The sequence below is a fragment of the Anser brachyrhynchus genome (assembly GCF_964034855.1).
Source record: "Anser brachyrhynchus genome assembly, chromosome: 5".
In the NCBI taxonomy this organism is placed as follows: Eukaryota; Metazoa; Chordata; class Aves; order Anseriformes; family Anatidae; genus Anser; species Anser brachyrhynchus.
The window spans coordinates 48,507,725-48,534,947 of record NC_137699.1 but is presented as its reverse complement, the minus strand read 5'-3'; the positions used below and the strand labels follow the sequence as shown (position 1 = coordinate 48,534,947).

Genomic DNA, 27,223 nt, shown 5'->3' with positions numbered 1-27,223 from the left:
GCAAAATGAAAGCAGCAGTACTGGAACTGCTACCCAGTCTGATTATTTGGGATCCAGAGGGAATTATGAGTGGAATACTGCACTATATAAGATTTTTGGATTACAGGACCTGTTTATACATCCTATAGTATATTTAGGACTACTACTCAGCACCCCCACCCACCCAATTTAGTGTTTTTGACAGTACTTGAGTGTCTGCAAGTGGAGGTAAAAAGGGGGGCTTAGGAAATAACTTATGTGATGTACTGCCAGAAGCCAAAACAGCAAATAAAGCTTGCATTAGAAGTGAGTTACCAAAGGAAATGTTCAATCCAATTTAATATGTACACACTTAGAAGATGGAACCAAAGATATACAAACAAGATTAACTTTATTTTCATTTAAGTTTTACATACAATAGCTTTTATTAGAGCTACTGGGGCCAACTGACAGTCTCCCAGAACAATACAATTCAAATCCACTACAGCTAAAAACTGCAGAGAGGATCTCTGAGAACAGTCTTACACTTGTTTTAAATCTTGAAAAAAATCTTGAAAAACATACTGGAAACAGCAGTAATGAAAAAACATACAAAAAGGTATTTAAAAAATGCAGTGTTACGAGTTCATTTATAGTAATATAGTTACAGATTCTCTAAGACTCTGTCCAGTATCAACAGATATCTTTCAACTAGAACTTAGCCATTACAGCAGACATCGTAGCTTAAAAACACAAATAAGCAGTCTTGCATCTAGCATAGCAGGCTCAGTGTCAGTCAGTGAAACATCACAGAACACCGGTAACGTTCACGATGGAACCCACATGTTTCCATGTGTATCAGGAGCATCAGTGTAAGGAATATTCCAAATCCATGGTTGATCTGTAAACCAAAACAAAAATAATGCTGAGGAAAGTTCTGTTATTAAACAAAAGTTTGATCTTCTTCCTCTTCCCCTGCCTTTGGAGGAGGAAGAAAGCTCAAAGCTTCCACTGGTTATCACACAATCCCATGCACAACGTTAGTACAAATCCTGATAAACAAAACACACTGAGGCCATGGTCAGCCATGAATCAGGGAAGACGGCAGGTCAGTCTGGCAACTATACTAAGTGTCCTGCAGGTTAAAACATCTTTCCCTTCAAGATCAGTAATATTTTCCTCACAGCCACTATGAATTTGTACCTGCATGACTTTACTTGGTACACACCAAGCTAAGCTACAGTGCCTCCTACTTGGGCACAAAGAAATGGCTATTATGGTTAGTATCTCAGTGCTGTATTGCTGCTCTTAACAGACTTTTGGCATCAGCTTCCTAACACTAGGACTTTAAGAGAAAATTTCCTGAAAAAGGAGGGGAGATAAACTGGGCACAGCTGGCAGTCAAGTTGTATCAAGACATCCACAAGCACGATCCAAAGCTTCTGCCTTTGCCCGTGCTAAAAGCTAGAGCTGTATCCCTTCGTGCAACCTGAGGCTGGTACAAAGAACTTCTCTATGCATTGTAACAGAAGTGATGTGAGAATCACTTCTAAGTGATTCTTAGAAGCACTCTAAATCAAGTGCTATGCTTTCACAATAGGATCAGGCCAACCTGTACCGGTGAAAGACGTAACATAATCATGGAATCATTCAGGCTGAAAAAGACCTCCAAGATCATCTAGCCCAACCATTAACCTAGCACTGCCAAGTCTACCACTATATCATGTCCCTAAGCACCACATCTACACCTCTTCTGAATACCTTCAGGGATGGTGACTTAACTTCTTCCACTGGCAGCCTGTTCCAATGCCTCACAACCCTTCAAGTGAAGAAGCTTCTCCTAATATCCAGCCTAAACATTCCCGGCACAACTTGAGGCCATTTCCTCTTGTCCTATCACTTGTTGCTTGGCAGAAGACACTGACCACCCCCCCCACCCCACTACAACCTCCTTTGAGGTAGTTATAGAGCATGATAAGGTCTCCTCTGAGAACTACACAGTAGTTTTAGCCAGATTTCTGTACTATTTGTACATGATGGCATATCGGACAAACGTTGTGGGTCACCCTTGAGCATCCTTTTCTCCAGGCTAAATAACCTCAGTTCCTTCAGCCGTTCATAAGACTTGCTCTCTAGACCCTTCACCAGCTTCACTGCCCTTCCTTGGACACACTCCAGCACCTCGATGTCCTTCTTGTAGCGAGGGGCCCAGAACTGAACACAGTACTCGAGGTGTGACCTCACCAGAGCTGAGTACAGGGGGCAATCACCTCCCTGCTCCTGCTGGCTACGCTGTTCCTGATACAACCAGGATGCCATTGGCCTTCTTGTCCACCTGAGCACACTGCTGGCTCATATGCAGATGGCTATCGACCAACACACCCAGGCTTTTTTTGACAGGCAGCTTTCCAGCCACTCTTCCCCCAGCCTGTAGCACTACATGGGGTTGTTGTGCCCCAAGTGCAGGACCCGGCTCTTGGCCTTGCAGAATCTCATACAGTGTGTCTCAGCCCATCAGTCCAGCCTATCCAGATCCCTCTGTAGAGCCTCCTACCCTTGAGCAGACCAACACAACTTGGCGTTATCTGCAAACTTACTGAGGGTGCACTCAATCCCCTCGTCCTGATCGTTGATAGAGATATTAAAGAGAACTGGACCCAGTACTGAGCCCTGGGGGACTCCACTTGTGACCAGCCTCCAACTGGATCAACTCTTCCCAACTCTTTGGGTCCAGCCACAAATAGAAATAATAGGAATATTTCAAGTCAGATGGGACAAAGGAGCTTGATGAGAAGAAAATTTTATCCAGCAAAATAGCAGTACTCATCAAAAAGATTCAAGAGGGAAAAAAAGTCTGAATGTTATCAGCAAAGCAGAAAGAAATTTAATCTATAAATATGCCTAGCTGAGACAGGCTGCTGTTGGCTCATTTCCCAAATACTAGACTGAATCGTTATCTGTTTTACTTCCAAGGAACTATTAAATTATATTCCTTGCTTATATATATATATATATAAAATCTTAGTATCATCAACACATTCAGCTTTATCATAGCCTTTTCTGGGCTTTTTCAGGCTGTCACAGCAATGTGAACTCCTGTCATTGACTAACAGATCATTGTATATAGTTTATAAACTATATAGTTTATCGTTAAAGATATGAAGTAGTTCTATCATCTACCAGATGATTATTTTTCTTAATTCTGTTTTGCCCTGAAGATGCATCTGCTGCCTACAAATAGGCTTCTGTTGTTCAGCTGACAATTGGAGGTGAACAGCTGCCATTGTTCAAAACAGCAATTTGCAAAGAGTTAATAATGTACAAGTTACATGTAACAAATGTTATCTGCTAAAAACTAATAAGGTCCTTCATCACTTCAAAGAGTAAGATCATTCCTACTCTATTTTAAAACTGCCAGATGTTAAACGTGCATGTTATTCTCTGCAGCAATAGAAAAGATGCAAGCTATGTATATCATACATGGCAAAACTGATAGCTTCTCCCTGCAACTCCATTTCTTCTGGTTTGCGCTGGCAATTTAAAGCGGCTGGGGAGAAATAGTCTAAAGGAAAGATGCTCAAGTAAAGGCTCTATGTGCAACTAACTGATTTGTTAGGATGACATTGTTAAATTTCATCATACTTCAGCTAAAAACCTTGCAGTCTGCACAAGATGGATCAATCCTACGCAAGTGCAACAACTAGACTGGGCATCATACATCTGCTCTGAAAAAGAATAAACAAACTAAAATGCTTATTTTAGACTCCTGGGTTGACCAACTACTGAAGCAAACTATTGACCGTCCAATGAATTTGCCATCTCATGATGCTCTCAATTAACGACCTGAAGCATATTCTGGAAGCGCTCTCTCAGCCAAACACAAGATTTGAGCTCAAAGAAATTGGCTAGCAGCATGTGATAAGACCAGAGAATCTAGTGGCAGCCCATCCTGGTCTTCAAGACTGTAACCCTACTATAAGGCAATACACCGAAGTGGTAAAATTAAATATTGACTAACTCAAATTTCCTCTACAAAGTGCTCATTTCTTTATGACCATTAAAAAGACCTTGACAAAAAACAGACTTTGCCATGTTACCAAGTGTTATATGTGGACTCTGAATGGCCGTCTGAGTAAGTTGGCCAGTCTGAAGAGAGCTGCAACCTCATACGGCAGGTTCACCAACCAACAATAATGCTTTTGGTTACACCCAGGAAGGAAATGGATGACAACACTACCTGAGATTGGTTCCAACTTCTCCCAAGAAGACTACTCTGATATACGAACTACAGTGATAATGTGCACTCACTACTTCACAAGTTGAAAAATTAAACTTCTAGATATACTCAGATTTATTTTATTTACCACTGCTGCTAATGTTTAATCTAGTAAGTGAAATACTGTCTATTGAATCTATTAGTAACACTAGAAACAGGACTAGCTTCTAGTTGTCATCTCCTCAGAAGGAACATTGTCTTAAGAGTTTGTACAATATTAAGCATGCTGAGAAGACTTGAAGTTCTCTAAAAATTTGAAAGGATGCTGCAAGTCAAGTTCTTGCAAACTCTAGGAAGTACACAGGTCCCATGTAGCTATGCAGTATTAATATGAAAAATGGAGGTTATTGAAGAATAGGAATGACTTCCCCACAAATCTTTTCTTAATTTCCTTCCCAGATATTTTAACTACTTGGCAGAGAAAATAGAGAATTCTAAGAATGAAGCAAGGTGGGAGAACAGCAGAGTCCAAATAAGGTGACATTCTCCCAGGACATCCTAACGATATAGCAGGTCCTTGTACAGGAGCTCAGAGTACTAATTACTTTAAGCTTACCTGGAGAAGACCCTGATCTCCTTGTTTAGGTACTGTCACTAGACAGGATAAGTGAAAGTTATCCCTACTCCTGAAATATTTTTTTTCTAGTCATAAATAACTAAAAGCACCAGACTGCAGGCAAATATGCTGCGAAATTTATTTTTACCCAACACTGAACACCAACTTTGTCTGTAACAAAAAAAGATGGTGTTACTCATTTCCTGAAATCACTACAAATATCCACTAAATGTAATTCCACCATACTCCTAATTCCCACTTACTGAAAATAGGACAGAGTAACAAACACTGTATATCTGGTATTACAAGGAAAAGGACAATTCCCTCTTCCACAGCGTGGCAATGGAAAAAAGTCAAGAAGAGAAAAGGGCCTGCCACGAAGGAGAAACCTGTTCATGTGAGATATGACATACATTTCTGTGCATTCTTAACAAAATGAAATCACAACTGTCAGAGGTTGCAAACTTTAGCTAGGAGAACTAATGAATGGTTAAGTGGACTGTTCATTTTTCCACAATGCTTTAACTTGCATTAAATCCAATTTCCATCTCATTTGCCTACCATTCTTCCACCTTCTCAGAGTATGAGGTTTGATACCTTTAGCCCACAGTTAACAAGGATAAATTTGATTTCTTCTGGGAAATAATGAAATATATTAATACATTTTCATAAATTATTCGAATGGCTCAGGAAAGAAGTGCTCAACAAAAAAGCAAAATAACCAAAAGAAATGTAATACTGGAACCCATCTTCTCATACACACACAATTTTCTGTGTACTGTTTGTCAGCTGAACAGCTTGCATGTTTCCTTGATTTAAATACATACACTGAAAAGAAAACTGAATGGGAAAGAACTTGTTTATCAGAAATCCCCTTATTTTGTAGATTTTTCCCCCCAGAGTGTTTGAACAGTTCAAACATTAAATTCCTGTCTTGTAACCCAGTCGCAACTTAAAGAATTCTCACACTGGAAGCCAAATCCCATCTGAAACCCCAATTAATATGTCATTCTGTCATAGTGGCTTGGCCAAAGAAGGATCTTTGCAAATAGATTTCCACAGACTAAGGAATTGCTTTTCTTTCACTGTTATATTATATAATGTAATTCTGTAACATTAAGCATGTCTGATCAAAGATTGGAATTTGTATGAGCACAGGAAAAGTGTATTTTTGTATACATATCTACTTTGAGCTTTAGATTGCATATTAGATTGCATATGTATGGCCCTGCTCCTGACCATCTGTTCACTAGTCTACTTGCTTCTCTTCCTTCCTGCTGCTAATACAAGTTTTCTGATTATATGAAAGTGATCTATAATTCGCTTTCCCATGTTCAGAGAATCTGAGTTCATGGAAAAACCCCTGGAGCCTTTTCTCCTTCAATTATAGGGATCAGTCAAAACGGTTTCTTTAAGGAAAGGATAATTACTTGCGTTTCTGCTTCTCAAGACTTCATTAAAATAAATTTATACTACTGACTAGAGACCTTGGGAGTTGATAACTGTTGTTACAGACAGATTTTACGAGTCCATCCCATAACATGAATGTTCTTTAGATATTTCTTTAGATATCTGTTTCAATTCTTCTGCCTCTTGGTGGAAAAGAATGTTTAGGGAAAAGATGTGAGAAGGCATGGGCAGCTGACTGTGTCTACTGCCAAAGCCTAGAGAACTTAAGTTCTGACATCTATTCATTTCACAGGAGAAGGCTGAGACCCAAAAGCTGAACTAAAGAAAAACAAATTCTCCACAGAATTAAGTTTTCCATGCAAAAAGTGAAAAAGGGTTTTTAGAAAAAACTGTTTAGACAAAGTATACATGAAAATCACTGATGACTGTCTACAATGACAGTCAAATGCAGGAATTAAAAATATATATAGTATACAATTACATTTTTGTAGGAGCAAACTAATAAATATAACATTTGGGAATAGATTCTAATTTTAATCTTCGTTGTAAAGTTTTCAAGAATTTAAGTATGAAGTTTTATTTAAGTATGAAGATTAAGAAAAATCTTTCAAAATACATCAGTTTAAGCATTAGGTACCAACCAGATATCAGTGTTTCATGTCCTTAGCACTACATGAGAAATCACCCACAAGTGTACATGTTCACAGCACTTAATGGAACATCAGCAGATAATCTGACCACTTCCATTCTTAGAAAGAGTTGAAAGCTGGGTCACTAACAGTGATAATATGCAGTAAATTCTTCCCCTTTATTAGCAAGTAACTCAGGCACAACCCCATGTCGTCTCCCCCCAACAAAACATTGATAGTACTTAAACGTACAGTGTGTTTTATAATAGATAAAAAACAGTATTAAATAGATTATCATTTCTACATTGAGCCTTCCCCTCTCCCCTGGGAAAGCTAGACTACCACTTAAAACTTTTAGATTAATTCTTTTACTTAATAAAAGAATGCAGGAAGCTCTTAAAGCAGACAAACCATCTTTGCAAATTATAAAAATAACATGCATCATATTCCTGCAAGTCTTACAAGAGCAGATCTAACATCCTACTGAAGGTAAAACAGAAAGAGACAAGACCACCCACTAAACTAGTTAATGCAGGTATGACTACCTCTACTAGCATGACAAAAGACAAGATTGATCCATCCAAAACCTAAATAATAATAAAGAAAATTTGGAACCAAAAGACTGTAAACTGCTTTCTAGCTGCTTGCTTTGAAGTTTTACCCAGAATGTGGGAGTGATAACATTTCAAATACAAAGTCAAACCACAATAATGTTGAAATAAAGCTCTGGAATATAACATAAGTTAAAATGACTTAAGAGTTACTCAGATTAGTGTGCCCCTATATAATACACCTACTTTTCTTCTGAAGTCACATCTTACCTTTGCTTCCATACCGTTCTGGTGGCAGGTCAAAAGGTACAGGAAAAGATGTTGCTGAATCATTACCTTCTGAAAGCATTTTCCCTCTCACACGGAAGTAACCTTTGTCCAAACCCTATATAAGAAGGGAAACATATGGAAAAAAGACATGCTTTTTTTGGGGGAAAAAGAATCTACTGTTAATTAGGTTTGTCTTTCTCAATAAAAAGACTTCAATGAACAAAAAGTTTTGCTTCCATTACTGAGATAAGATGCTTACTAAAGCACTTTATCCTAAGAACTCAGCGGTGGATATACTCTACCTTCTCAGTCCCATATATATCTACCAATTTGTTTTTGGCTTGTGGTCTTGCCTGTATGAACAGTTCCATCCCCCAAACTGGATAAGGTCTTTCCTAACTCCACAGGGGCAACATATCCTAACACAAAACATTGCTGCTTTCACAAACATGCTTATGGACATCGGAACTGAATTTTAATCAAGACTGTTACACATTTAGTCTTTAATATTTAACTAAAGTGAAGAGCTTTAAAAATTCTCTTTGCTGTTTAGTTTCATCACTAACCTATTGGTTAGATGCTCGATGTTAACCAAATTAAGATTCAAAATTTTGTTAACCAAATTAAGATTCAACTTGAGATAGAAAAGTCTTCAAACTTCATGCTTTTCAGTTAGGTTGCATAACACCATCCACAAGCAGCAAAAAACTTCGTGCAGATTTAAAACTGCTTGCACAAAGATTTCATACTATGCCCCTATTAGAGTTTGACAGCAGATTTCAAAGTGAGATTACAGGTTAAGAACCACAAAAGAACATGCTACAATGAAACATGGTACAAGGGCAGATGGATTTAAAGCAATTCAAGTAACTTTGGCACATGGTATCTCTTAGCCACTTTTTGATAGGAATAGGAACCCATTCATCAGTTGTAATGAATTAAAAGCAATCTCTAATATTGAGATTCTATTAGTATATTGCCAATCAAGTACAATTCAATTAGAATAGACCAGAAGTTTAAAGGCTACAAAGCTTTTTTAAGAAGTATTTCAAATGCATTCCTAAACAAGTGTATTTTTCCCTCTACGAAAGTCTGAGTATCAACTTATACTCTTGAGCCACAGGATCCATTAGTTCAAGTTTTACTAGACTAAGGTTGTTAAAGTACAAGCAAGATTCTTAATTACCACTATGTAATTCTATTTTATTCAAGTATAAATGATGACTGAATTTATAGCCCCACCTATATATTGTACAAAATAAAAGTTTTATTTTAGCTAAAGTTAGCATTGTAAATAAGTCAGAGGAAACAACATTCACATGACCCCACCGAAAGCAAGGGAAACAAAGCAGCCTTTCACCTTTCCTTTGATACTCTAGAAGCATAGCAGCATACAAAAGGGAGAGCTTCCAAAGACAATGTCAAGCCACACTACAGCAGTTTTTGTAATTCAAAGAAATTCCCTTAGAATATAGATGCTTATTTTGCCTTATGACCTAAAGCAACAGGAAATCACTAGTTATAAAGAAACACTATGCATTACTTCAAGGACTAGGTAAAAAAACATTTCATTTTCAATGAAAGAACAGGAAAAAAAAGAAAGGACCATTCTAAAGGACTGTGCGAACCAAAATCTGTTTTAACTTCCCTTTCTTATGCCTTTCAAGTCAGTGAAATTTTGATAAAATCTTCTTATTTAAAACCAGGCTCTTGTAGAGATTAGCTTTTACATAAAAGTAGTATGTTCAAAATATACCAATACAGAGATGCGTAAAATTATTTTTAAAAGCTCACAAATCATAAGGGATTGACTGAATAGTAAAAAAAATTCAAAACTTAAAAAATGCAACAATCAAGTTGTACAGCTTTACCTTCAATGTTCCAGTCACTCAGGGACTGATAGAAATTTCATATAAAATATAGAAATCTCATAAAATGCAAATAACCATGTTTACCATCTTCTGTAGTAGAAAATATGAAATACACAAAGGATGCTATAGGTCATAAAGTGCAAGAATTGTATAAGTGAGGTGGTAGGGGAACAGCATTTTTGTACAACCCACAGTAGCTAGGCTTCATTTGGTGGAGGAGGTTGGTGGTGGGCAGCCTTGTAAACTATTCATAAGTTGACATTTTAATTGCAAACTAAAATGGGGAAACCAAGTCATAGAAACCAGTTATCTGTAAGCTCTCTCATTTTCCACGTACAGCTAATAGAGAAATATGGAATAGTAGACAACGCCTCTTTGGGGTTTCATGAGTTGGTCCTTTTTCTACAATAACTTTATACATGTCTGACCAAGAGCACTGAAGCTAGACAAGCATTGCCAGGTACCATGAGTTTGAAATTTTTATAATCATTGCCATGAAAGCAGAGTGAACAGCTACTTGGACTCCACAGACACACTTGGTAATCTCAGCCACTTCAAGTATCAAGAGCAATGCCACATCTATTCCACTCTGAAGTTCACTGTATTGGGTGTTTTTCACACAACATGAAAGAAAATACGCCACAGAACATATAGCAAATTTGCAGTACATTTGTAATCTCACTTCCTTTTGTTATCCAGATTTCTTTTGTTGCCTCCCTCGCTCCCAACACATTGTTTTTGTTTCTGCTACATTTCTTCTACCCTCTTTGTTCTGTTATTACTTAAGTGTTTCTTTTCAAGCTTTTTGCTTTATTCTTGTTCTACACCTTCACTTTCCTCTTCCTTGCTCTTCCTCAGTCACCAGCTATATTTTCTCCACTTCCGAGTGTCTTATTTTTCTGATACCATCCCGCACCCCCATTAGACTCCACCATAAAACCATTCTATCAGAACTTAACCCATGTGTCTTCTGAATGGAAGATCTCTAAGAAAAGATATCTAAAAGTTTCCTCAAAAACATCCTGGAGTAAAAGTCTAGGTTACAGAATACATTCCTCAACAAGGCACTCTGAGAAGATTCACATGCTTTCAAAAAACAACAATCATACGTCTATCTTCACACAGAAGATCACACAGAAATTAAAACTATTCACACATTGTCTCTTTTGAGCATTTCCTGGATGTTGACAGCTCTCATTGCTGCTTCCAAAAACCAACCAGCAGGATCTTGCCTAAAAAAATAGGCTGCCTTGCTTCTACGTTTTTCCCCTCAGACATACTCTATTCTTCCAGAATGTTTCCTCCACAGCTATATTTTGTTCTCTGACACTGCTGCTCAAAGCAATAAGTTTTGAAATGTTAAGAGATGCATTTCTCAGTTGAGAAAGCATGAGTTTTTTGTAGTTACAGAACTTCAGATACTGCTGTGGGTTTTCCTAGTACCTTAACATCATACGTTGATGAAGTAGGCACTGGGAAGAAGAATGGGAAAATGGAGAATGAAGTACCAAGTTTTAATATCCTAAATTCCACATACAACGTAGGTAAAACAAGATTTTATATTTAATTCTATATGGAGCATATTTAATTAATCTTAATTGTATTAAGAATTTTATTTCATTCTATATGGAACAATACTTCACTTGAAACCAGAAACTGAAGGGGGAAATGGTACTACTATGTTACTTCGCAAATTAAACTTGGTCTAAATCAAGCAATGACTGAGGTTGCTTTAGTTCAGCCTCAATTTAGCAAAAGCATTTCAGTTCTGCTCACACACAAACATGATTGACCACTGTCTAATCCAGATTGAGCTCATAAATCTCTCTGCAGAGAACTATGAAACAGTATTTTATTATTTACCAGTCAGTCAATATTTGCCATCAATATGGCATTTCAGAATCTGAAGTATTATTGTTAGATGTCTGTACTGATCTTTTATCTATAATTGTAGCATCTGATACCAGTAGGTAGCAGTAACACGTAACCTCTCAGTTTAATCGCAACTACGGTATTTCTTTGAGGTTTTATTTCCAGAAGTTCCCTGGCTAGCACCACATTCTTTAACAGTCATTTTAAAATATTTAAGTATTCCACAAACATTTTTAGGCTAGTTAAGCTCAGTTTGTCGTACAACCTTATCAGACACAGAAGCTACAACTGTGGAAGATTCTGCTTTTCCAATCCTTAGAGGATTTTAACATGCTTCTCAGAACAACTCCATACCATTAGGTGAAGGGGTTCTTTCAACATTTTGTGTGTTAAAGATCTGAGTTATTCCAACCTTTGTAAAAGAACTCCCAGCAGCTGAAAAAGCAACCTTGAACACGAATGACAATGAAGATATGAGGCAAGAAACAGAGAGAAGGGAAATGCAGAAGAAATGCAGTTCCAATAGAAGACACGACTTGTGACTCTATAAACACTACTTTTTAATCAATAGAAAGTTATGATCTAATGACTACTTCAGCTGATTTTTCACTAAACACTAAAATTGTAAATGATGACAGCTGTAGCTATGTTGAGAACAACCATTCAACATATTTCTGTAAATCTGGATTAGCACACCAGGCCAATACCCAACCTCAAAGCATAAGTGCTGGAAAGCATTTGGAAAAAGACAAAAGAACACAAATGCTGGCAGTCAAAAAGATGGCAAGGAAGAAACAATCTACTTCCAAGCTTGTATTCAGCAGAAAACAGAAGGTAGAGATTGGACAGCTAGCAACGATTTTAAGGTTAAGAACATTAAGTGTGTGGTATGCAAGCTTCTATCAAAATCGGTGTCACTAACTATAATCAAACTGCGTGAAACAGCCTGAAGAAACAGAATTATCAGGAACTGGCAGTATTAAATTGGCATTCCAATAGCTAGAGCGTATTGAGTCTCTTGATGTAGGAATGCTCTAGTTGTTTCAAAGCACTTAGTCCCATTCATATTCTACATATTTTTAACGATAAACTTTAAAAAGTTTCTAGAAATGTGTTAGTCTATTTCTATCTCTCCATTATCTTCACCTAAATAAGACTATTCTAACACATAGTATGTTACAACCATACTGAACCGACAGAAGTCTTCACAACAAAGTTATCTAAGAAACTCTATAGTGCAGAGTTAACTGCAGAGCATGTACATACAATAGATTAACAAATTAAACATAGCAACTTGAATATCAGATGATTTCATGTGCATAAAGACAAGTATAGATAGATATTTGATTCCACAGCTACCTCCTCGTTATCAAGGTGTCTCCACTGGTGTTTCCCAGTAAGGAAAGGAAAAGACAACTGCAATGAAGTTATATTCTGAGGTCTGAAACTCAAACATGAAACTATCTCACGAATGCTGACAGATTTTAGTAAAGCCACCTGCAAAAAGCAAACATGCTCCTGTACAATTTAAGAAAAAAGCTGAGAGGTCTGTAGAGGAAGCATTGTATTTGCTTGCATGAAGCATCTTTATATTGCATATATTTTAACCACACTACTCAACATAAAATCAAACCAGAATTTGTAATGAAGTATGATATATTAGAAATACGTTTCTCATGTATACACATTTCTGTCAATTTTGGATGAACAGCTCTCTCATTTGCTTGAACAACAATCAAAGGCTAACTTATTACATAGCAATCTGTATAAAGCACAACAAGCTAAGCAGTTTCAATGAGCGAGAAGAACTTTGACATCATCATTGTACCACAGATTTTTGACATCATCGTTGTACCACAGATTTTTATCTGCATCTCACGTGCATCTTTGGTCCCTCCATTCACTACCCACTCAAATGGTGTAGAAAAATTACAGAAACACAGTAAGAATGATCAAAGCTCCACTTAAGAAAGCAGTTGAGCAGGTTTAGGACTCTTCATCCTAGAAGGATATAAAGGCCTACAGAAGGAGTGGCAAGGAAAAAGTGAATAGGGATTACATATTTATTGCCTCTTCCAGTATAAGATGGGAAAGCCATCAGTTGAAAACAGTTTCAAAACACTATGCTTCCTGTGACAGTGTTAAACTCAGCTACAGCATGCTGTGAACACCAGGAGCTTACAGGCATTTAACAGAAGATGTTATATTGCCTCTAACTCAAGAGATTTTCAGAAAAGCTACTACATACATACCCATTATATGTTTCCATAAACATCTGCTTTTGGCCACTGAGTTTTGAGATGTACTAGTCTTACTCTTTTATTGAATATAGTTACAAAACTTCCATAAACCTCCCACAGACTTTGTCTATTGGCCCCATTCTTTGTCATCATTCTCATCTCTAAAGGTTAATGATACCATTGAAGTCATTGAAGTAAGTGATTTTTGACAGATGTGGATCACAAGGGTCAGATTCTCTTAGAAGAGAATCCAGCATTACTTGACTGAAATAACTTACTTCAAGGCTGTTTTTCAAGTTACAGATACTACATTAGCTCTAACTTAGAGATATTTGGAAACATCTTGAAATGCTGACTCCTGAAGATGCATGAAAGGAAAACAGTAGCCAAAAGCATCGCTATCTACTGAAATATTACAAATGCACTTACTGAATGGCATGTCACCATAGCAGCAGCAACTTGTACAGGTATGCCTGAGGAAGCCTTAAACTAGCGTGTACACTGCTAGCACAGTAATCTTAATACTTACCGTGGCTCTGCATTAACTCCAGTTCTTGGACAGTTCCAGCATTTTACGGAACTCCGCTGCTATAGCTGTCAGCTGGGAATTCTCAAGAAACATCTTGTATGCATTAAACTATTTTTGGTTTTCAGATATGAGATTGTGTTATGCACGCATCGTAAGGATAAATTCACACTGCAATAATAAAAAACCATCAGCCAAGGATTCAAGTCCTTGATGCCTACAGTTAGATTTGTTTCCAGCAGTACTCATTCACTTGTTGGTAGTGACTCATCCTCCCAGTATCTGTTTCAGCACTCTTGGAAAGCTAGCAGGTTCCTAAACAACCCTCCTTCATTCCCACCCACTCCTACCTCTCCCCAAAGGCAGCTTGTTTATACTTCCATGTATGGTATACAAGTCATGTATAGTATACAAGTGAAAGTTCAGTTTTAAATATACTGGCCCCTAAATTTCACAATTTGACACTGTCTATACTAAATTTAACATTTATTTTCCACTTCAAAAAGAAATCACAACAAAACACAGAAGCTGCATTTTTCATGACAATTTCTCTTAAGGGCAGAGAAGGTGGATGCTCCCAAGATGAAAACTAGAACTTCATTATGGAAGTAAGGTTGACAAAGTTCCAAGGGTGTTAGATAAAGCAGCAGCATAACTACTACAGCCTTAAAGCAACAATCAGATACTAGGAGCAGTGGAGTGGATTTTTAATGGACAAATCCCACTTATCTGATCAATCTGATAGAACCTTACAGGCATACTATGAGACTCTAGTTATTGCTCCAGTACAGTTATTAATTCTCCCTCCCTTTTGCTACTACAAACATCACAAGACAAACATTTTGCAACCCCTTATTTATTGGTCCAACCTGAAATTTCAGCAGTGACTCTCCCATACCGCAGGAAGTCTTCATGCTGCTTGCTGCTTCAACTAATAGCAAAAAAAAATCAGAGCAATATAACAGTAGGAAAACATGATCTTTTGAACATAGTGGTGATTGGAACTGGGGGAACAGGAACACCACATTGCCTTTTACAAAAAGCTGATCGAAAAACAGAATACACGTTATCTTAAATCAAGGACTTTTACACACAGAATCAGAGAATGGTTTGGAAGGGACCTTAAAGATCATCTAATTCCAAATCCCTGCGATAGGCAGTGATAACTACCACTAGGACCAGGCTGCCCAAAGCCCCATACAGCCCGGCCTTGAACACCTCCAGGGATGAGACATCCACAGCTTCTCTGGGCAACCTGTGCCAGTGCCTCACCACCCTCTCAGTGAAAAGCTTCCTCCTAACATCTAATCTAAACCTGCCCTCTTTTAGTTTAAAGCCATTACTCCTTGTCCTATCACTGCACTCCCTTACAGAGTCCCTCTCTAGCTTTCCCATAGACCCCCTTTAGGTACTGGAAGGCTGCTCTAAGGTCTTCCCAGGGCCTTCAGTTTTCCAGGCTCAACAACCCCAACTCTCAGCCTGTCTTCACAGGAGAGGTGCTCCAGCCCCTTGATCATCTCTGTGGCCCTCCTCTGGGCTCATCCTAGTAGGTCCATGTCCTTCTGGTGCTGGGGGCCCAAGAGCTGAGCGCAGGGCTCCAGGTGGGGTCTCACAAGAGCAGAGGTGGACAGTCACTTCCCTCACCCTGCTGGCCACACTCCTTTGGATGCAGCCCAGGATACAGTTGGCTTTATGGGATGCAAACACACATTGCCGGCTCATGTTGAGCTTCTCAAACACCACCAGGTCCTCCTCCTCAGGGCCGCTTTCAATCCAGTCTCAGCCCAGTCTGTATCTGGGCTTGAAGATTCTACAGTGTTCTCCTGGGTTCATTTTATAAACAAGTTTAGAGTGTACATGGACAAAGAATATGACTAAAACTAATGGAAAGCCTTCACAGAAAATTCAAAGCAAAATTCCACAACTGAACAGAATTCTCTCCTGTTCCTAAACAGAGAGGGAAGTGGTTTGGCAAAAAACAGAGAGAAAGCAGTCCCAATGTCTTCTCTCTCCTCCCATCCCAATGACCACAAAACTTGGGCTTCGTTATGAATTGCTTCTCCATGAATATTTATTGAAACAGTTCTTCCTCTAGTTGTCATTACTAGTAGAGTGCTCACATTGGATTTATAGTGAAATAACTGAGTTTTCTGTGTAAACAGGCCCATAGGCTTCTGCTAAAGGCTGGAGCAGATCTTAATGAATATTCAGTGTATTTTAATCATCAGTAAACTTCACTTTGACAAACTTAAATCCAATATCTTTTTGATGCAACGTAAGAATAAAAATACACTTCTATTTTTAGTAAGTTTCAGTCTCTTAACAAATGGCTAAATAACGTTTGTTCCAACTGCTAAGACTGGCCTGCAAGCAGAAACAAAAGCTTTAATAATTTTGGTTTAAATAATGACTTTTTCATCCTTCTTGGTGTTTAATAGTAGAAAGGTCAAACTAACTCGCAAAGAAAGTAAATTGTTAACTTCAGATTGCTGAAATATTGTAATATTTGAGTGCTTCAAAATATTTATCTGATTATTAAATGACCCTGAACATACATTTCTTTTCAACAAAAAGAACTTGATTTTTGAATGAAACTGAGTTATAGAAAAAACTCACGAAAAGAAGATTGTAGGCATTAAAACTACTATGATTTTAGGAGTAGGGAAGAAAATTCAAGATCTTTCTCCATAAATTTTAGCCCTCTGAAAGATATTCTGGTGATCCTCCCTGTCCTGATCCATGTGCAAGAAATTCCATATACAACTGAAGGTTCGGGATGGCACACAAGCCAAATATTCTCAGATTTGTTTTTTAAAGCCTACAGGTACAGTCATTCTTGGCAAAAAGACTTATGTTAACTCAATTATTACTGACTTTCTACCCATTTGAAGTATGTTTTCAAAAAGCTAACAATGCATGGAAAACATGAGTCAGAACAGGAATGTTAATTTTAAATTAAAAATGACTGCTCGATCTGCTGATCAGTTATCATCATTAAATTAAAAAATCCACAGAAGTACAATCATTCCACTGCCACAAGCAAGTTGTTTGCTCAGCAGCATCTGGAGATAACCGCAGCCAACTTCTTAGAAGATTATTTTATCCCTTGATGTCAGTTGCTTTTGTGCAGTAAGTCTCTGCACAATTTTTTTGCACAACTTTTCATTATTATGTTACCAATGCTTCCTGCTATAGGAAGTCATAGGATTTTCTTGTTTCAGTCTCTAATCAATCCACTTTATCTAAAAGTTGTATTCCACAGAAACCAAGCTTGAGAATGTAAGATTCAGTATCAGAGACAAAGACCACACTACTACATACATGCCTTAAGTGTCAAGGGAACTACAGTCAGAAGCTACCAAATGACAATGGCATGACAAATTTAGGAGACAGTAATTATATAGTTATGGTAAGTAAATATTTTTATGAAGTTACAATATTAGCAGATACTCATTTGGGAGTACATTACTGATCAACAGAAGCGATCAAACACTATTTGCCTGTGAACATTTAAGAAATATGTATTCTTCAGAAAAACGTTTCTAAGGATTTTTGGCATACAAACTCTTTCAGAGAAACTTGCAATTCCTTCTCTGGGAAAGTACAAGTTTTACAGAGGAAGTTTGAATGGTTTCTGATCATAGATTAACTGCTGTTAATAACATTTTGGTACCAGTAGGTTCACAAGAAAGAAGCAATAAGCAACAGGAACAAACTCCTATCTCCCTACTATGAGGCACCACATTTAAGAAAAAAAATCATCCATTTTTTGGTTAAGTACAATGCACAATTAAAGTCACAGAACTCAGTACCACAGGATTCTGTGGGGGGAATAAAACCCAGTAACGAACCTGATGTGTTAATAGATAATCCAAGTTGTGGTCACTAACTTAGTCTGGACAATTTCTGGCCTTGAAAGTCTTAAAATAAATCATAGGGAACACACACTAAAGAGATAACAGATACTGTTTATTGTGCTAATCCCCCATAGCATGTTAATGCTATCAGACTGGATACAAGCTGGATAGATCTTGGGTCTCACTAAAACATTTTCACATCTCCCAAGTCCTCTGGTCCACATGCTAAAATAGTGTGTATTTGGGGCAAAGCTTGTTTTCTATATACTGAGACTGCTGTCACAGGTTTGGAGGGTAAAATCCTTCAGCGTTTAGACTCTTATAAGGATGTTCTAAAATCTACATAGGAATCTAAGATAACACATCTGAGAATTTTTTCTTCAAAGCAGAAAGTATGAGAAGAAACAGTCATGTGCCTTCACAAGTATGTCAGAAAGCATGAACAATCGGTTTAAAATTAGGATTTGTTTTTGAAGTTACAATCCATATACATCACTTCAGTGTGAATATGCACTCAGGAGAGCTTTAAGTATGAAAGGGATTTGATCATCTTCACCAGCAACATTAATTAGCATTTTAAAGTATTATTGCCTTTTAACAACATGACAAAAGTCACATCAATACTAAATCCATACTTGCTGTGCAGGAAAACAGCTTATTACCATTTGAAAGAATAACTTGTACAAACTCCATTTGCTACAGGCTTTCTAACTTGGAAACACAGGAACTAGTAACTAGATTATTCAGTCACATTCTCAGCACATCCCAGGATTTGTACTTGAACTATGAACTTACAAATGCTGAAGGCAAGAAAAGGACTCCAAGTTCATATGAGCGGATCATCAGTTGGGTGCCATTTTTCTCCAAAGCTCCCCATGCTGCTTTAGATAGATTGGCACTGAAAAGAGAAAGCATTTCAGCAAGGAACAATCTTCAGAGCAAAAAATGCTGAAGCTGTAGCAATGCACTACAGCTGTAGCAACACACTTGTAGCAGGAGGACTTCACTTCAGTCACACCAATCTTCACTAAAAAGTGATTTGGGTGTTATTCTTTACCGTTATTTTTATAGCACAGTGGGAACAGCAGGGGCAATAATCAAAAGAGAACTGATGGAATGCATGCAGATAATTATACAAGCCTGCTTATATCATGCAGATCTATAAAGAGATTCAGCCTTTGGAATCTTCTCCGCACATTTCAGAAAGGAACTGAAAATTGGTAAATAGCTTCAACTTAACAACATTAGAAGATTAAAGGCTAATTAAATTATGACTAGTTATAAGATACTTAGCATAGAACATTTTTTCAAGTGTTAAAACATAGAACAAAATGTTAGGAGCAAAAGGTACTTTGACACATTCATAAACACAAGTATTATCAAAGAAGAATATCTTTGTTTTAACGTGCTATTCAGCAGCAGCTCATTGTTAATCCTGCATCAGTATCAGCTATGAAGTAGATCAAGTGAGAGTCAAAAACTACAGAACTGTTCTTGTAACCTACTTTTACAGAATAATACAAAGCCTAAACATTATGTTTCAACCAACAAATATACTGGATGTTTTTTGATAGTTAGCATATGGTGGAAGGGAAAAGACATGAAGAGGAAAAGTCAAAATAGCCATGAATTTCTATATTAGGTAGACTAGCATCACATTTGAATGACACATCTATATCCTTTAACTACCACCGTAATCACTGATACTACTACTACCTACAATAGTAGCAGTGACCAATGAAATTTAAGAAGCAAATTTAAGAAGCCAGAACAAAAAAAAAAATCAAAGTAACTGAACATTTTAAGAGGAATAATACAAACATCATAAGCTTTAGTATATATAGTTACACAAAAATCACTTTTTTCCAGAAATGAAACAAATCTACTTTTTCGTTCACAGTAACACATCCTCTCCTCGTGTTAAGGAATCCAAAGAAGGAGCAAAAAATTCCTTAAAAAGATGCAATAAGAATATGGTCTGTACTTGATGTTAAACAGCTGAGCAACTCAATCTGACAAGAGGCCAGATTCTAAATATTAGATGTCTATGTTTTGTGACAATAAGCCAGCACAAGGATAAACTTAACCTTAACCCATTCTATTTTGTAGCAGTCAATGGACAAGCCAGCACATCCAGCATGTCCATATACAGCATGTTTTAGAGAAACTCAACCTAAGGTTTAGAAAGTATTTATTACTTCAGTTGATGCTGGACCCTGAAACTGGAAGTTACAGCGCAGAGAAGAATTTGGGTTGTATCATGTCACCATTAAGGAATTAATTTTAAGAGTTTCTTACATGTCTTCTAAATATGTAAGATTTAGCATTTCCTGAAAGCGCATGCCAAGAACAAAGTTAAAGCAATTCTAACATTTAAGTTCTCACAACACGCAACTGATTCTTTATGCTACTTAGAAAAGCTAGACTATCTTGTTTCTTACAAGCATTTTCCTAACAATGCAAAGTTTATATTCCTAATTTGTGTGTATATATATATATTTCCAATGTATATCTGCATCCATAAGTGTACATACACACTTAACTCTTTTAAGGTCAGCTCCATTTCCACTAAAGACTTTCATTTAAATCACCTGTAAAAAGAATGAGACTTTCTAAAAAGAAAGTCCCTAAAAGTATAACGAAGAAACATTATATATGGACAAAAATTCTTAATACTAATTATAGAAGTATGGGGATTATGGTAGTAACTCACCTGTACCTGCAATTTATGAGAATTCATTTTTTTTGTTATTTATTCATTTATTATTTAGTTATTTACCTTGTAACTAAAAACCATGCAATCTTTTTGAAGTCAGGAGAGGGTCTCATATACGTCTTAATGTGAGGCATAGCATGACTTCGACCTGAGACTTCTGCCGACCATTTGCTAGAGAAACAGAAGAAAATGAATGTTTTTCAGATATTTTTATTTTGATTAAAAAACAAAACCCACACATACTCACCATGCTACAATGCCATGTTTTTGGTACTGTCTTTATCACATCTAATACTTGTACACCTTACAGAAAAGTTAAAAATACTTCATTAAACTTAATTTTTAATCTTGAAATCCACAGCCTTAATGCAAGCCAGATAGGCAGGATAATTCTTCTCACTACAAACAACCCAGACAGACATTCTCCTCAGCGTATTAGAATCCCCTAAAGAGTTTTCCATTCTTCCACTCCAGACAGCATTCAAGAAACCAAATCCAAACTTCCATCCAATTTTTCTTCTTTGAAGACAATCAATGGTTATGCCTTTAAACAAATGAGCTTTGTCTTGGCACCAAATTAAGCCTTGCAAAATTCCCCGAAGTTATTACAATATATTAAACACAAAGTGGGAGCAGAGCAATGACACTATCCTTCCTCTTCCCTTCCCTATGCCCCTAAGCCACTGAGAAACTTGAGGACTTAAGGCAGTAGAGGTCATGTATATATATCCACACACACACACACACACACAATAACTAGTTTAAAACAATAAACCATTGCTGGGGTAATTCAACATCAATTGTTGATTGTCAGAACTCAACTGCAAGTAATCAGTAAAAGGTACGTACAGAACTACAGGTGTGTAACCATGGTGTCTACAAGCGTTTTCCACTCATAACTGTTGGCCCTCACTCAAAATCAGGAAGTAAGGGGGCTTCCAAATACACCCACATTAAACCAGAGACCTGTCTTCCCTAGGTTTGGAATGTAATACTAATATGCTCTGGTTTTGGTTGTCACAATCTTCTTTCCCTAATTTGGCATTCTTTTCTAAAAGGTTGATCAAAAAGAATTTATCAGCTCTGAAAAACCTCAAGTGAGCTTTGTTCATTTAAAAGCCTAAGAAAATTCAGGAACTGGGAGGCCTGGAATTATTGATTTACTCAAGCTGACTTTCGGGACGTAATTTCCACATGAGTAAGTCAAGAGGCTTTGCAGTTCAGATTTGGTTACTTTTACATGCCTATCCTCAGATGAAAACCTACCGTTTCTCAGAACTGGTACAGTATTCTGAAAGGGCAAGAGTTGAAACACTGCTCAAAACATGAATGCAAACTAGACATCTTTCTATTTTAATACATACCACATTGAAGTTGTTTTTCAAAGAGTAGGCTAAGATACATAAAACAAAAATAGCTAACTAGTGTTCCCCTACAGAACTCAAACTTCTATATAAGTATTATATTATTACACATCATGTATGTTATGTAATAATACCATGAGTAATTGTTAACATCTTTTATCTCACAACTAACAGTTCAGGCAAACATTGTCTCATCTTTGCAGAAGAAAACTTAAGGCATACAAAGGAAGTTAAGATGCTCCAGTAAGATTATACAAGTGAAAAACAAGAAGAAATAAAATCAGGAATGGAACACTTTTTTTAAAATCTTTTATCTCAATGCCTTACTTGAACACAAACTTATCTCTGAGTATCTCAAAGTTTTTGCAGTCAATATCTGTCTACTTCCTTCTTGCCTCCTTATCTCTGAGATACAATTAAGTACTGCATTTTAGCAGTACTACCGCTTCTCTTCCACCTACATAATACTAACTGCATTTAGATTACTGTAGTAACTACAAGTGATTGAAACTAGTATTCCAGAAAGAAATAAACTGAACATATATTTTGGCCATGCTTCCTTCAGTAGGGCAGCTCTAATACATAAGGATAAAAAGAAGGGGAAAGCGATTATGCTCTTTTTAGTAATATACTATTTAATACCTCACTGAAAATCTCAGATGCTTTTAATAAAACCGCTATTAGCAAAGAGGTAGTTAAGAAGTGTTTTCACTTCAGCCTAAAAGCAAGCACGTAACTGAACTGCTTAACAGAATGACAAATTGAATGAATTGGAAGGGGTTTCAGTCAGGAGTTCTGATTTTTAATACAGCTAAACTTCATCATGAAACTGTCCTGGCATGTTTCAGAAAAAATAGCTGAAAGATTACAAGAAGCCTGAAGATATGAGATCAGTTGTTTAGAAGAGCGCAAAAAAGAAAGCATATGATAATATAACAAATTCAGGCTAATTCTAGTAAAACTGACTTAACACATTTTGATTTGTAAACTTTCCATCAGTGTAGCTGGCAGAGGTTGTACAAAGGGCTGATATCATCTTGCAGTAAATTTCAGGCATATTCAATCTCTCAAAATTCAGTCTCACAGTAAATACAGTAAGTTAAATGAAACTAGCTTTGAGGTACTTTATGGAGCAAAACCACAGCTTAAAGTAGTTATTTTCTTGACAGTTAGATGGGTCACGGTATAGTGTAAACTGAAGGCACAAGTGTGAGTAAGGAAAAGTTGTATGGGTAGATATCAATCAACTATTTGACCAGTAAAACACGAGAGCTTTTTGCTATTTTAAGATTTTATACTTACTAGCTTAACTGACCTCAGACCACTATTCCTGAAATTTTTACCACTAACTTACTACTATTCCCTCAGTCTTGTGTCATTTCAGCCCAACGTTTTTTTTTTTTTTAAAATTACACATTTATCACTAGGTGTAACTATGAGTCGAAGCATTGAATTGAAGGGCCACTCTACTTTCCTAGTCTTAAAACACAACAGTTTTCACCTGCCCTGTTCCTCTCTTTTTCCAATAGCTGCCTTTGAGTTTCACATAATTGGTTTTTAGGGGGGCGAGGAATATGGGTAACCATGTGAATTCTCTACTTTGAATAAGGCAAGTATTCTATATTGCAAAAGATATTTGTGCAGCACTACAGATAAGAACGCTCAGATTGTTGCTTTTTTATCTACTTGCAATATTTCAGAAGTATGATTTTTATCAAAAATATTAAAACTATTTTTAAAAACATTTTACTCTCCAATAAATTTCTGAGTTTGAAAATAAGAGACACTGCAATTGTAGTGCATTTAGCTGGAAGACATACAGAAAGTATCACTCACCACTAATCCCTGACATTTCTGGCACAAATGATGTAAAGGAGCAAACACAGCCTGCCTCCACCCCACCTTTTCAAGTAGAGCTACTGAGACAGGGAAGCCAGATAATCCTAACATCCTGAAAATAAATCCAATGCAAACACATTCAACGCAGAAGCAGAATGAGGAATAACTAATTTTCTACATCACCTCCATCATTTAGTTCTCAACTTCAAATATTGAATGGGCTTTCTATCTTGAAATACTGGCAACAAGGCTTGATCATAGTGAAGAGAGCTCATACCATTAGTCTCCACAAGAGAACAGTAGGTCCTCTGTGTAAATGCTTCATCTCTCATCTTTTATGGTGTTAAGGGAACGAGTGTGGTTCTTCAAATTGAGAAGAGATTATTCTTCTTCAGAACTCTAAAGGCCTAAAGAATACACAATGCTCTATAAACAGACAATAACCAATTACAGACTTGTCACTGACAAGTCAAACAAAGTCTTGTCAAGCCAACTTTCATGTTTTGAAAATAAGTATTTGACAAGGTAACTGCATAAACATAACACATGCTATTAAATGTTAATCAATTAAAATTAGCATTAAAATGCAATGTTTTATATACTCTTAAGAAAATCAACTGTTTCAAAAAGTAGTAATGAAATCATTGAGGATTATATGTTTCTCCTTATCAATGAGTAATACTGAATGGAAAAGACAGCTACTCTATCAGAGAGAAAATTGAGCAATTGCACCACTTATGCACTAGCTAATTTAACAGAGTAGTCTAGTTTTCATTTGTTCTGTTCTGGTAAGAAAAATGCAATCGATACTAAGTTTAGTCATCTTGTTCTTTTGAGAAATTACTTCTGAGAAGTCACAATTCAGAGCTACATTACAGGTTAACTACACTCAACTGCTAGAAGAATTAAGAAAAGCAGTCCATAGACATAATTTGCATAGGCTCTACCTGTTTAGAGAAGAACATAGACCACCATTTTCTTACTCCATAAATGTCTCAGTGCTTCTAAAAAGGAGCTATTCCTTCACTCTTGCTTTAAGCATGATGTATGTCTCTTCTTTCAACCCTGGTAGGTTCCCTACTTTCACAATGGTTTTGCATTATGTTCCAGTGAAGTAAAGACAAATTCCTCTATTTCCTCTACTGCTCAAAGCCTTCTTATTACATCAAGTCTTCAAAATAGCTCATCTTACATTTAATGCTACTGAAAAAGGACCTACCATTTTTTATCTCTCTCAGGTTACTACCGTGGATAAGAAGCTGTTGTATGTCATCCACTGTGTTGACAGATTACATGCAGGCTCTCCTCAAGTGCCAGTGTGTTGTATTACTACTGCAGGGTAAGAATCTACATCTGGACAGTCACTACAGAGCCAATTATGCAGGGCCACTTGTCATTTGCATCCACTTCAACAGATGAATTTAAAACAGCTCTTTTGTTGCCAGAGAATGTCATGAATATATTCAATGAGACAGGTATGTGGAGCGTTCTTATTGAACAGGAATAATACAATGAATGGTCTTATTACCAAGGAATGTTCTGTGCACTAAAGAGACTAACTGAACAGAATTGTTTTTCTTCCAGTAGGATTCTTATGAGGTATATGCTTACAGAAGGAGAACCGAGGCTGGACACTGGCCAGCAAGGCTCACAGTAGCAATCATGCTCACTCCAGAATGGGGTACGCTCTCTGCAACTAGCAATCGTATTCCCAGCCCTCTGAATATTTACAATATCTCTATCAATTCTGGCTGTACTTTAATGTGGGCTAAGTATCTTGGAACAGCTTCCACCTGGAAGAGTTAAAGTTTCTGGTGAAATGAATGGAAACCAGTGGTCTTGTAAGAGGTTACCAGATTTTTCAATTTTTTTTTTTTTTTGATCTGCACAAAACAACTTCTCCCATTGTTCTCAAAAAAACAATTAAAATTTTAAAAAGATTCAGCCTGAGGGAGACATCTGGCATGGGTTTGTCAGATGGTTAGAATTTGGCAAAAATTAGTAGCAAGTGAAAATAGAAGCTTTTAATGGAAAACGTCAGGCACCTTTAACAAAAGATGGCATTACCATAAGGAACTAAGAATTTTTACAGCAAGACTGCCACACTTGAAACAAAAAAGCCTAACCCTGCTGTGCCTCAGCTGAACTCCTATTAACAGTAAGGCACAAATAGAAAAGTGAAGCACAATTGTACTAAAAAAGTAACTTGATTCCAATACAGAGAAGGAAAGCCTAAATAGAAGATTATAGAACCCCGAGTCTGACTATTTATTTCATTAGCAACAGTAATCTATATCATTTTTACAGGTATAAGAACATGTTTTAACCACACGTTGGAGACGAGACCAGCAGATAAGTACTTAGAGGCTTTTATTTTAAGGAGTTTAAGGATATCATGCTTCTTATCACTGCCACTTAATTTGCTTTTAACACTCAAATATACAGCAGTTTTGGTTTAAAGATGAAGTCTAAAACAAAAGCAAAGAACAGTTTAACTTACTGAAAATAAGTATGCAACCACAGCTGTTTCTGTGCTGTCTGTATACTGTATGGAAGGGAGCCACCAGCTGAAAGATAAAAAAAACATACAGAACACGTATATTGACATTTTGAAAGACATTCTGAAAGCAACAAGGGACTTGGGGGATGTTATCTCTGTCCTCATGACTTACTTTCGGAAAACTTAAATGCTCCAAAAAAATAGGATTTTTTTTTTAAAAATTCTTAAAATGAAGCAAGTCCCCAAAGAAAGTAGCAGATTTACACCGGTTCTTTTTTCCTAGAACACAGGTTCTAGAATTAAGCCCTCTTAAAAGAAATGCGTATTGGTATTTTTTTTAATGATACCACTTGATATCAACAATCATTACTCACAGAAGCAATAGGGAATAAAGCAAGCAGCATTCAGAAAAAACATTTTAAAAAGCAAAATCTCTTTAGTTGAAATTGTATTTGTATTGGATCTGGTCTTTGGATAACACGCATTGTAATTTCTTGAAGTGAATTTAAGATAGACAAATCAGTTGTGGCATACTGAGTTACATTAGTGCTGTGTATTAGAAACATGATGCAGAACCTAATGCATTCAACTTGTCCTTCAAGAAGCCATAAGGACTTCTCACAGAATCTCTGCTATTTTCAGGGATGCAGGAATCCAAGGACCTGTTTATTTGCAAAAATGCAGAGCTATGCAATTCACCAAGTTATTTCAAAATATGAGAATGACAGTAAGTAAGGAATCGTTGCATACACTGTATTTGACTCTGAAAGACATGAACTTTCCTCCAC

At 36.8% G+C, this 27,223-nt stretch overlaps 1 protein-coding gene across 4 annotated transcripts in view; it reads right to left on the bottom strand.

The window, feature by feature from the left end:
• Positions 1-353: 353 nt before the first annotated feature.
• TDP1 (tyrosyl-DNA phosphodiesterase 1) overlaps positions 354-27,223 on the bottom strand; it is a 44,541-nt gene continuing 17,671 nt past the window's right edge. For all 4 annotated transcript variants that reach the window (XM_080593489.1, XM_080593486.1, XM_080593487.1 and 1 more), the window contains exons 12-16: positions 26,436-26,502; positions 20,796-20,903; positions 18,812-18,914; positions 7,651-7,765; positions 354-859 (exon numbers count right to left, since the gene is read on the bottom strand). In XM_080593489.1, coding sequence (XP_080449615.1) covers positions 786-859; positions 7,651-7,765; positions 18,812-18,914; positions 20,796-20,903; positions 26,436-26,502 — 467 coding nt within the window. In that variant the 3' untranslated portion in view covers positions 354-785. The remainder of the gene's footprint in view (positions 860-7,650; positions 7,766-18,811; positions 18,915-20,795; positions 20,904-26,435; positions 26,503-27,223) is intronic.